At 39.2% G+C, this 11972-nt stretch overlaps 1 protein-coding gene across 1 annotated transcript; it reads left to right on the plus strand.

Annotated features, from left to right (window-relative positions):
* Positions 1-702: 702 nt before the first annotated feature.
* LOC137946388 (uncharacterized) lies at positions 703-11905 on the plus strand. The gene is made up of 3 exons (XM_068792659.1): positions 703-1097; positions 10416-10716; positions 11082-11905. Exons 1-3 carry the CDS (start codon positions 890-892, stop codon positions 11701-11703), a joined length of 1131 nt encoding a protein of 376 aa, XP_068648760.1. The 5' UTR covers positions 703-889; the 3' UTR covers positions 11704-11905.
* Positions 11906-11972: the final 67 nt, after the last annotated feature.

Below are 11972 nucleotides of genomic sequence, written 5' to 3' on the forward strand. Positions count from 1 at the left end.
GTATTTACCCTTAAAAACATTTTTACTAGTATTTGGTGGCTGGGCTCTATCTCGTATCAAGATAAGGATAACAACAAAGTGAGTTCCATGGAAACCCCTGTTCTATAGCAAGAACGATTTTCCCTTTCACGTAACAAAGCACAGATAAAACCGTCAATAAATTATTATGTAATTATTTCGAACAACCAAACTCTACCATGTTATCCACTTCATTTGGAATAGTTAAAAAGGTATCATTTTAATTATAATAAAAGGATAAATGCATAAATTATGATGAAAAATTAAAACACTCGAAAAAGGATTTAAAATACTTAAAAACTATAAAATAGTAATTACATATATAATTAAGTTGTCTTCAACTCAATTTATTTAAAATAAATCATCATCTACATAGAGAGATTTGTTCGCAACACCATTAAATAAAAATTAGGTGATATGGTTAAGAGAGACATTTATGCAACACACAAACAATTAATTCTTACAAATACGAGTGTATGACAAAGGTATACTTGTTAAAGGCAATATATCTAATATTATTTAATTACGTAAACTTTTCAAAATCTTGATGTTTTCGAGTGGGTTAACCTCAGCTCGTCGGGTCAGGGCGTGGTCTACAAAACTGAACCATTTAATATTTTACTAGACGGATTGAAGTCGGGTCAACCTAATTCATAGCGAGTTTTGGCGAATCCTACCCAATGCCAATTTGCCATCCCTAAAAATCAAATCGCTTACTCCTTCTCCAATTTGCCCCAATAAATTTGAGCTGAGCAGCCGAACGAATGAAACGTGTTATAGTCTGTGATATATCTCAATCCTTGGTTTCTCAGTTCCAGAGGCAGCGCAAATAGGAGAGCGGGAGTGAGAGGACGGTGGTTGGGGGAGACAGATGGGTTCTCGCGAGAGAGAACGAGAGCGAGATCGACCACATCAGACTCATCAGGTGAGCAGCATGGTGGTCCGGCCGACCGAGAGTGGCGGCGGCGGCGGAGGGGGGACAAGCGATTATGAGCCCGGCGAGGTCCGGCGCGCTGATAATCACGACGAAAACTCTTTCTACTCCCGTTCAGTAAGGTTCCACGATAATCAACCTCTAGGTTCGTCTTCTAGTGCACACCCAAATTTTGAGCTCAAACCCTAGCTATTATCTCCTATTATATCAATTTGTTTTCGCAGTCTGGTCTTTTCAATTTTTTTGGTAACGAAAAATTCGTGTTTCTCTCCATTTTTAAGTGGATATTTATCAATAGATTTACTTTTTGAGATTTTTCAAAATGTTTTTTTATTTTATTAAGATCGATTCATTCGTGAGTTCATTGGCTGGTTACGGATTATGATCATGGAACCCTCTTTGGCTACTTTTCCTCCCTTGTCTTTTTTTTTTTTTTTTTTTTTCTGGTCCCTCTGTTTGGACTACCCAAGATTAAATAGGAAAAGTCGCAGAGGGAAGTAGAGTATCCGTCCACTCTTGATAATTCTTAAAGTATTTGGCTTCGCTCTGTGTACTTTGCTTCTCTTGAGATTCACCTCAAAGTGCAACTTGAATCTTTCCATGACATGCGAATTGATAAAGGATATGTTTGGTTTTCTTGTAACTCTGCAAATGCTGAATTGCTGCATTGGGATTGACTGAAAAGGGTCGTTTCATTATAATCTAATGTTTATTATTCTTTTCATATTCTTACATTGTCATAATGCGTAGTTCGCTTTGTCGCAAGATGTTACCAGCATTCTACCGTTTTATTTTTTATTATTTTATTAAAATTTTCGTTTCATCTTAGTTAAGCTATACCGAAGAAAAAAAAATGCAACTTGACATGTGATGAGCTGGATAGTACTATAGCCAAAAAAAGGTCATGTTATCTAACAATGGATCAACTAGAAGAAAAAAATGAGTAGACTTGAAACATGCTTTAACCTTGTTTGGTGTAAGAGTAGGATTTTGAAAGTAAAACATTATGACGCAACATGGAGAACATGACTCTTGCTTCACAAAGTGCAGTAACCTTGGTGTTTAATTTATTTCTGTATTAATTTTGGATTTAATTTTTAAGACTAGTTTTGACAAATTATCAAATTATTCACTAGAGTTAAGTAAAGGTGCAACCTTTAGGGAAGGTTTAGGAGTAGTGTTGGAAATTTGATCTATTGTGATCTCGTAACGTAGGTGTCCACTCATCTGTGGGTCCCATTGAGTTGTAGAAACTTTCAAGGAGTATAATACAACAATGTTCAAGGGGGAGGTGGGATTGAAACTCTTTGTTTTTCATTGTTATTGACACTCTCCACCAAAACCCTAGCCTATCACTCAAGCAAATCCCAACATAAACAGCACTAAAATTGGAGATTGCGGTTCATAACAAATTGGAATCAGAGTAATAGATTCGTTATCAGGCTGCGGTTGTCAGATTTTGTCAGGAGTTGGACATGAGTATTGGTCAGTGGATTCCAGTTTGTGGTGTTATTTTAGAGTACGTCAGCCATACTTGATGTTCTCTCTTTCTTCACGTCAAGTAAATATCAAACACAAGTTTCTAGTTGGCAATTTCTATGTTGTTCGAATAAATTATTGTCTGAAGAAAGGTTTGTGGGCTACACAAGAAATGACATAGGGTGTGTTGCACACGCCTACAAGGTGTTCGGTAAATCTGAGAGATGTTGGCTCCCACTACTTATTCATACGTGTAAAGGTACGCGCTCCTCCTTCTTGGATGGATGGGCTTACCTTGTGCATTGATTAATTTATTACCATGGCTGTTAAAATTAAAGTAGATTTTTTTTTTTTTGAAAATGTGATTTTATTTAAATTTAATGGCTATCGAAAGGGTAAGCAAATTGGTGGATTGACCATAAGGAGATGGAAGAAAGGAGTGATCAGAAGTTGAAATATGATTCTAATGAATTTGGGTCTTGGGTTCAGGATTCTTGATTGAGGTGGAAAAGGCACTGTGGATGATAGTGAGGCCGGTGATGTTTGTAATTATAGGCCTCAGGGCATGTAAATTGCATTTGGGAGAAACATGCTACCAAGGTGGGCGTAACTTGAGTATCTGAAACTCAAGATCCAGTACAACATGACAGATTGAGCCTATAAGGCCAAACAGGTTATTGAGTTCCACCAGACCTTCAAAAACCAAACAGTGTTTCTGGCCTTCTTACTCTACCTTGGTATAAGTTATATTAGATGTGACCCAATCCTGATTGGGATTTTCCTTCAAAGGAAATGCTCTACCTTGGTGTAAATAATACTGAATGCGACTATCATGACTGGGTTTTTTGTGCATACATTGTGTGGCTGATGGATTACAAAGACTTCAATGTGACTCTAACCAAGTTGAAGCAAATACGATCAATCAAATCGTACCAAGTTGTTTGATGATCGAGATCAGGTTGATAGGCCGAAAAGGGCACTAGTAGGGTGTTTTGTTTGTGGCTTGAAGGTGAATTTGGTAATTAATGTTTGAGTTTTCAAGCCTAAGATACTGCTAGAAGCCAATGCGCATGTATGAAGAGCGCTGCCAAGTGACCATGGGAAGTAAATTGTGACAAGAAGTTCACTCCTAGTCACAGGTGTAAAAAATTCTGGCTTTACTTTTTTGATGGTGGGGAAGAATTGAAAGAGGAAGAAGAAGCTCATGAGGAAGAGTCAGAAGTGTGCAAAGTTGCCTTACACGTCTTAGTGATCTAGAATTTGCTTCCCACCATGACTTTGGAGATGACCTTTTGACATGAAAGGGTAAATGTCTTGGTGGATAATAGCACCTCTCACTATTTCATTGGTGGGTGTTTGCTGAAGTGCCTGGTCTTCTTTCACATAAATTGATATTCATAGTAATGGTGGAAGATGGGAACTGGCTGCCTTGTTCATTAAAGATTAAGGAAGTGGAATTGGTGATTCAAGGATATCGGGTGATCTCTGATTTTGATTTACTTCCAATGAAAGGGGCTGATGTAGTTTTGGGATTGACTTCATACTATTGGTTATATGTAATGGTATATCTCTATAGAGTTTGACCTATTAGGTCAATATGTCCACTGGATTATAAAACAGAGTTGTCGGCTATGTTCTTTCACCTTAGCTTCACTTGAAGTGAGGTAGTGAGTCTTGTGAGTTGTGTTGGACAGCGATTCAAATGAATGGCCAGTGCATATTCCTCCTATTTACTTACTGTTTTCTGGGACCTTGCTACCGCTCCAAATGGGCTGCCTTCTAGGCCTCACATGACCACAAGCTCCTCAATTGTTCTAGGAGATGTGCTAGTTAATGTCCACACTTACAATTACTCACATGTTCAAAAGGCTGAGATAGAGGGCAAGGTGAAAGAGACATTGGTGGCAGGGATCATTAGGCTAAGCATCAGTCCCTACTCCTTGTCAGTTTTGCTCATGAAGATGAAAGATGGACTTGCAAATTTTTGTGCGACTATTGTCCTCTTAGTGACACCATAGTAAAACATAAGTAACCCCATTCCTGCCAGTGATAAACACTTAATAAGTGAAAGGCACATGTGATTTTCAGAATCAGATTGGGATGCATGAGGGGTTGATGTGGAAGAAACAACTTTCAGAATTTATGATGGCAATTGAAAATAGGTAGCAATGCTGTTTAGGTCGACAAATGCCTCGACTACATTTTGAAGGCTCTCGAATAAATTATTTAGCCTTCCGTTTCAAATTTTTTTTTATTTAGCCTTACTTGCAAAATTTTATCTTAGCATTCTTCAATGACATTGTGGTTCATAGTAGCTGATTGCAGCATCTTGTGAAACATTTGTCGGTTGTTTGTGCAGAGGATAGTTGCATTTGAAGAGTTGAAGCATGTTATGACCACCATGCCTATGTTGACACATCTAGATTTTTCAAAGCTTTTTGTCATTGAGTGGGATGCATCTAGGTTGGCATAGGGGTAATTCTCATGCAAGAAGGGCATTCAGTTGCTTATTTGAGTTAGTCGTTGGAGAGGAAGATTGGTGCTCTAGACCAATGTCAGACAAACGTTTGCACTTGTACAAGCAGTGCAACAGTGTTATATCTATTGGATCACATTTCTCTCCCTTATATCAACAGCTTATTACTACTACTCCGCCGTGGTTGTTGGTAAAATTGTTTGAGTTATTTACAAGGTTGTTTATACAAAGGGCAGTGAAAGTTCAGCTGTATATACTCTGTCTTGAAGGTATGAGTTTTCCTGTTTACGTTTGTTTTTTCAACATTTGGCTATGCCTATTCTGTGGCAGGATATAAAAGAAAATCATGGGAAGAATTACCAGACCCCAAAGTTAATAGATGATGAGGTGTAGGATGAACCAAGCAATTTTTCATAGTGCCTTTGGCATGACTCACTATTGTCCTTCAAGGGCAGGATAGTGATTTTGAAAGCTGGCTTGAGTATTACAGCATTGCTGTTTCGATTTGCACCATGCACCAATGGCAGACCACAAGGGTTTCTTAGACTGTCTGGGCTTGCCAAAGCCACATTTATATGGAAGAGAATGAAGGATGACAACAAGAAATTTATTTCTAAATGCAACATAAGTCAAAAGTGTAAGTATGAAGTAACATCTCCTTCAGGGTTATTGAGCTGCTACTGATACATGAGTAGATATGGGATAATGTTTCTTTAGACTTTATGAAGGACTTCCCTTGCTTGCAAGGGAAGTGATCATGGGTTTGTGGGTCAATTGAGCAAGTATGCTCATTTTGTACATGTTTTCCGTCGAACAGGATCATAACATTTGTACCCTTTTTGTTTACGAGAATATCCCAAAAAAATACATTTGACAGACCGAGGTGACAACTTATCGACCGAAGTTCCAAGCATATGAACAAAACAGGTACATCCAAAAATACGAGGAACCACACCAAACAATTTACAATTGGGTTTTAAAACTTGAAGTGGAACTTGACCACTCAAAACAGGTGAGGGCATACGATTAACCAAGTAGCAAGAAGTTAAAACTGCATCTCCCCAAAAAGATTTAGGAACATTCATATGCAATAATAGTGTCCTTGTAACCTCAAGGAGATGTCTATTTCTACGTTCAGCGACTCCATTTTGTTGTGGTATATAAGGGCAAGATGTTTGATGGGTAATACCATGAGACTCACAAAATACTGAAAATTTATGGTTAAGATATTCCAAACCATTGTCAGTATGAAGTACATGAACACATGCACCAAATTGATTTTTTATTGCATTGGAAAAATTGAGGAATACATCAAATACTTCGGACTTCTCCCGTAGGAGATGCACCCAAGTGACTCTACTAAAATCATCAATGAACGATACAAAATACTTAAAACCAAATGGGCAAGGAACCCGACATGGACCCCATACATCAGAGTGGACTAATTCAAACAACTTGGTGCTTTGACTAGAACTAACTGGGAAATTGGAGCGACGATGCTTTCCCAACATGACAGGATTCACAATCAAACGAAATATTGGCCGGCAGAGAAGGAAAAGACTGACGCAACTTAGCTGGTGAGGGATGTCCCAAGCGTAGATGTCACAAGTTAGAATAATCTGTAGTAGTGAGAGCTTCAACTCGAGAAATGGATACATCATCCAGCATGTAGAGCCCTCCCTTCTCATGTCCTGAACCAATCGTCCTCTTCATTTGCAAGTCCTGGAAAACACAAGAAGTAGGATAAAAGGTTACTGAGCAGTTTAAGGATTTAGTTATATGATTCACAGACAAGAGATTAACTGGAAACTTTGGTACAAATAAAACAGAATCTAAGGATATTTGTGGAGTAGTGTGAACTATACTCTCCCCCTGAATGGGAGAGGTGGACCCATCAGCTAAAGTAACTCGACGATATGAATGAGATGGACTAATGGACTGAAATAGAGAGGGCATACCTGACATGTGTGTAGAGGCTCCTGAATCAATAATCCAAGAGGGGGAATGAGATACATTTAGTGTATTCATACTTGTACTAGCCATCGTGGCACTCGCTGAGGAAGGAGGAGTCTCAGTAGTCTGAGAAGTAGTAGATGAAGTAGTCAGTTGACCCAGTCGCTGTAATAACTGCTGAATTTCCTCATACGATCCAGTGTGTGAGGAGGTGTCCTTATCTGTGACTATAGAATTGGCCCAGGTAGGTTTACCAAATTTGTCCTAGTATTTCTCAGAAATATGATTAGTCCTACCACAATAAACACATTGTCGATCCCCCCAACCATTTCGGCCACGACCATGGGTTGTGTAAGAGCGACCTCTACCTCTATTATTACCACCATGAAACTGACCGTTAGGCTTACCAGTAGAAGATTGAAGGTTAAGAGCAGCTGCTAATAAACTCTTTTCCAGCTAATAAACTCAAGATCTTTGTACTCACTACTCCATGTGGGTCTATTCCTTAACACTTCCCTCACGTGTAGACCCTCTTTAGGAGTAGGCAGTTTTAGGTGTAGGCCTTCTTTTGTGGCTCTACAAGTGGATAGTTTTAGGTGTAGGCCCTCCTTTGTGGCTCTACAAGTAGATAATTTTTAGGTATAAGCCCACATATGAGCACCTGCTCTGATACCATGTTAAGTTGAGTCTAAGGCCCATCCCAAAATGACTAGCCAACTTAGGAAACCTCTTTTCCAGCTAATAAACTCAAGATCTTTGTACTCACTACTCCATGTGGGACTATTCCTTAACACATATGTTGTCAATATTGATATCATCAATAAGACAACCTTTAGGCTTGTCATCCAGGAACTTGTTCGGAAATACCGTATGAAAGGAACAAAGGAGTTTGTTGCTAGGTATTTGACCAAATATGATCGTCCAGTACCTATAGAACCTATCACTAAAATACCCCTAGAAGGAGATGGAGCTAAGTGGAGCAAAAAGTGTTTTCCATGAGATGGGAAAAGAAAACTACTTGCCCCACATTAACACAGACCACCAATCACTCACTCAAATCCCTCCATTAGGAGAGATAAAAATGAGCTTAATCATTTGAACTTCCCACCAGCCAAGTTTCATAACAACCTGATAAGTGTTGTCCATTTGATCTGAGGTGTATGCTGGAAGAAATAAGTGTCATCCATTCTCTTTGATTTACTAATAAATGCATTACTTCATGGAAATATATAATATGATTAAGTTTATCTTTCTCTGTTTGTTTTTAATTTTTGTTTAGCAATGAGATGTTATCTCAGGTAACAAGAAACAGTTATTTATATTAATATGATATTTGATAGTATAACATGATTTTCTTGTCTGCATTTCTTTGCGCACGGAATTCTTCTGGTATTCTACTGCTTGCCATAAGTATGCTGTCTTTGTTTGTCAAATTGAGAGCTAAATGTTGGTTGTTACAGCTTTTGAAGTTGCTTGGTCTGTGGGATCTGGCTTTGTGGAAAGTATCCTGGATCACATGGTATAGCCAGAGAATAATGTGTTAACTGGAGGACACTGTGTGGTTGGATTTTTTTTTACCATGTGTGACATCCTAGTATGTATTTCTCATGAATATGCATTTCTCTCAAGTTCTTGAACATACTGGGATTTTACCGTGGAAGATTGATTGCCAGTGGTTGTTGTCTGGGTTTTGTATCAACACTGTTTTGCTAATTTGCATTTACTGGTGGATTTGGAATACATTGACAAACTAGGGGTCTCTGTAGGACTTATTTAAAAAGTACTGGCAAACCTCCTGATCTCCATTAGTGAAAGATAATAGTATAATGCGACAGAGACCTACTTTGGCACGTTGTATTTAAATTAAGCTAACACCAAGGGTCAAGTAATTTCACTTGAAAATGTTTGTTCTGGGGTTATGGGCCATGTGAAGATTTATGGCAAAATCCATGACTTTTTCCAAGTCTTGGCACTTCATAAATTATGTGATGGGTTTTTCTGTGGATTTAAAGCTATAAGACCTGTTTGCTGGACTCTGCCGGTTTCACATATTATTGGGAGTCATGGAGAAGATGAAGCATTTATGCTATTGTTTCCTATTTGATGAAGCGGCGGAAGAAGAGAAGATGAGGAAAGTTGAAAACTTATGGTGTATTTCATCTGAATAGTTGTCGGCTTCTGCTACTTTAAACTCTATTGGTTAGTTGAGTGTTCCTGTGCAAATGAACACAAGGGAAGGTAGTATGTATGAGTTGAAATTGTTACAGGGAAAGGAAATCCTTTGCGCTTGACATTGTTTATGTTTAGACTACTAAAATGGAATTTGGCTTTTCAAAAGAAAACTGAATTGGCTGGCATTATCTCATTCAAAAGAATTATGCTCCATGGGAATGACTATTGAAGATATGGGGCATATCAGTAACCATTTCAAAAAAGTGGATTGGATTGGATTTCTTTTTCACCAGATTATTCCAAGAAAAGGTTGCTGAGTTGGGTGCGTGCTAGGTCATCTTTCTTTCTTTCTTCTCCACTGAAGTATTCATGATTTGGCTTTTGCTTTAGCTTTAAGGTATTTCATCAAGATTTCTCAGCAAATGCCATGGGGTCATGATTTTAGGCTTTAAATTCAGTTTAAATTCGGGAAAGCTTATGAATATCTTGATGTTATCAGCTGTTCCTAGAACTCTTTATTTTGGATGGCAATTTGTGACTTGCAGTAGCCAACTGTTGGTGTGTAAGACAGAAATGGTGCAATGGGTCTTGCCAACTCTTATGGAAATCATTGTGGTTTCTGTTAGGTTTGGGATTGAGTTTTACCTTTTAGTAGATCTTTCAGGTGATAGGCATATTGAGAGATATTTCTTTAAGCAAAAGATTCTCTAGACCATATTAATGTGAATGGGGGAAGGCTCAATCTAACTCTAGCTGCTCCTTCATTACTGGCTGATGTCCAAAATCAAGACTGCTGAACATGCATCAGGTGTGATCTTCATATTTCTTTTTGGCTTTCCAGGAAGCCATTGGAAATTCTTCATGTACATACGACAATGGAGGTCCACAGTAACTTAATGGATCATATATGACTGGGTTGGTATTTGGAGGCTTATAAGGTGTAATACTGTATGGACAGCGGAAACGTTAAGAAATTTATTCATGTACACAACTCTGGGCCTGTATTGTTCTTTCACTGTGCTGATAAGTTGGTTTCTGCATATAACTGCATTGATTGCAAGTGGTGAAACACTGTTTCGCAATGGGATAGAATACTCAATGGTGTTGACTTAGCTGTTTGTGGAATCGATTTTCTATCAGGCTTCTTCTGGGCTTGTAACTATCTTCTGTTAACATTATTGTTTTGGCCTTATGGAGGATAGGCCATGGATAGTCTTATGGAGGCTCTCTTTTCAGACTTTTTGGCCATTGGCTCTCTGTTCAGACTATTTGGCCATGAAAAAATTAGTGGGGCTGAAAACCAACTACTTTCATGGACACTTTTTCGGCTTTTTCTGTATATTAATTCGTTTCTTACTCTTCGGATGGTATTGTTCCTTCCAGGATATGGGATGCGTGCAGGTTCTGTTTCACCTTTGCGTCAGAGGAAGGCGGATCGGTACTGTGGTTCAGATTTTGATCATCCTGGTGGTCCTCGCCGTGGCCGTGGATTCAGGGGTGGAAGGGGCACTGGACGATTTCGAGATTTTTCACCACCATATGGTCGAGGAAGGGGTAGTAGGCCATATGGTAGGGGTTTTGGTGTGCCTAGTTTTGAACCTGCACCTTTCAGAGATGAAGGCCTTCCTAGAAACAACCCAAATGTGTCTCCAAGAGAAGGAGATTGGATTTGCTCTGATCCAGCGTAAGTTTTATGCACCTAATTTGGTCCCCATTCAGAGATTAATATATCAGTTTTCATAATTTTCTATGGGATCCGATGCATCTCTAGTAACTTTTTCTTCTTTCTATTGAAAAAAAATTCTCATTTTCTTTTTCATTTCTATTAGTTTGTTGTCATTATTATTGGGACATTTGTGTTAGAAGTCCGGTGTTTGAGTTTTGAACTACTATAATACTTCAAAGTGAAGTCTATCAACATGGAAAAAAATGGAGGAGACATGATGTCAGGACTGCTGTCTTGAGTAACAGCCAGTGCTTTGGTTTGTCTGCAACTTGTGAACTTTTATTTTTTATTGAGATTTCTTACATCTGCTATTTATGTTTCAGGTGCGGTAATCTGAACTTTGCACGCAGATCCCACTGTAACAACTGCAATAAAATTCGGTATGGACCTGGAAGTGGACCTGTTGGATCTCCCCGGGGGAGATACTTGGGTCCATCACCCACTCGCGGGGCTCCACGGATACCTGGTCCTCCCATGGATCGAGGTCCTAGGAGAGACATGAATGGTTATGGTTCACCACCACCTCGTGGGTGGGGAAGAGACAGTTCACGAGAATTTGGAATGGGTCCACCACCTGTTAGGCATGGGGGAAGATTTCCAGACAACCATCTCCCAAGAGAGAGGTCAGGGTATCATGAAGAAGATGATTACAGAGAAAGAGGCAAGTTTGATAGGCCAGTGCCTCCTGATTGGGGCCTGCCCAGAGACCGAGGAAGGGATGACTTCTTTGAGGATAGAAGAGGATACAGTGCCAGGGGACCCCGAGGTCCACCTCTGTCACCACCACCACCTGCTGCTCGTGGGCATTGGGGCCATGACATTAGAGAAAGGAGCCGTTCACCCTTTAGGGGTTCGCTCAAGGATTACCGCCGAGAATCTTACATGGGTAGAGGACGAGATGATCGTCGGGGCATCAATAGGGAGAGGGTAAATGGTTCATTTTGATGGATAGGTTCGGTGCTAGTCTCGCTTTTCATTTTAACACGTCAGCTCTTGTCCTCTATTATTTAGGTATCTTTTCTTAGGTTTAGCACTTTTTGTCTGGTAGAAGTAAGAACGAAGTGTATGTTTTTTTTTTCAGTGAAAACTGTATTTGATTTTGAAATCAAAACCTCTCCGTGGACTACGTTTGTTCCAGGTTGTTTTATGAATGTTTTAAAAAGTACCGAAGGAAGCTATAAATTAGTACGGTCTGCTTTCATGAAAGCTAGAAA

Source organism: Aristolochia californica, unplaced genomic scaffold (genome assembly GCF_029961685.1).
Source record: "Aristolochia californica isolate CCGP_79_NKW_82.1479 unplaced genomic scaffold, dmAriCali1.0.hap1 SCAF_12, whole genome shotgun sequence".
Taxonomy (NCBI): Eukaryota; Viridiplantae; Streptophyta; class Magnoliopsida; order Piperales; family Aristolochiaceae; genus Aristolochia; species Aristolochia californica.

Bases quoted from the DNA above. Each gene is read 5' to 3' on its own strand.
- LOC137946388 (XM_068792659.1), top strand. From the start codon at position 890: ATGGGTTCTCGCGAGAGAGAACGAGAGCGAGATCGACCACATCAGACT. The intron at 1,098-10,415 runs GTTCGTCTTCTA...TGTTCCTTCCAG, and splicing joins CCACGATAATCAACCTCTAG to GATATGGGATGCGTGCAGGT. The intron at 10,717-11,081 runs GTAAGTTTTATG...TTTATGTTTCAG, and splicing joins TGGATTTGCTCTGATCCAGC to GTGCGGTAATCTGAACTTTG.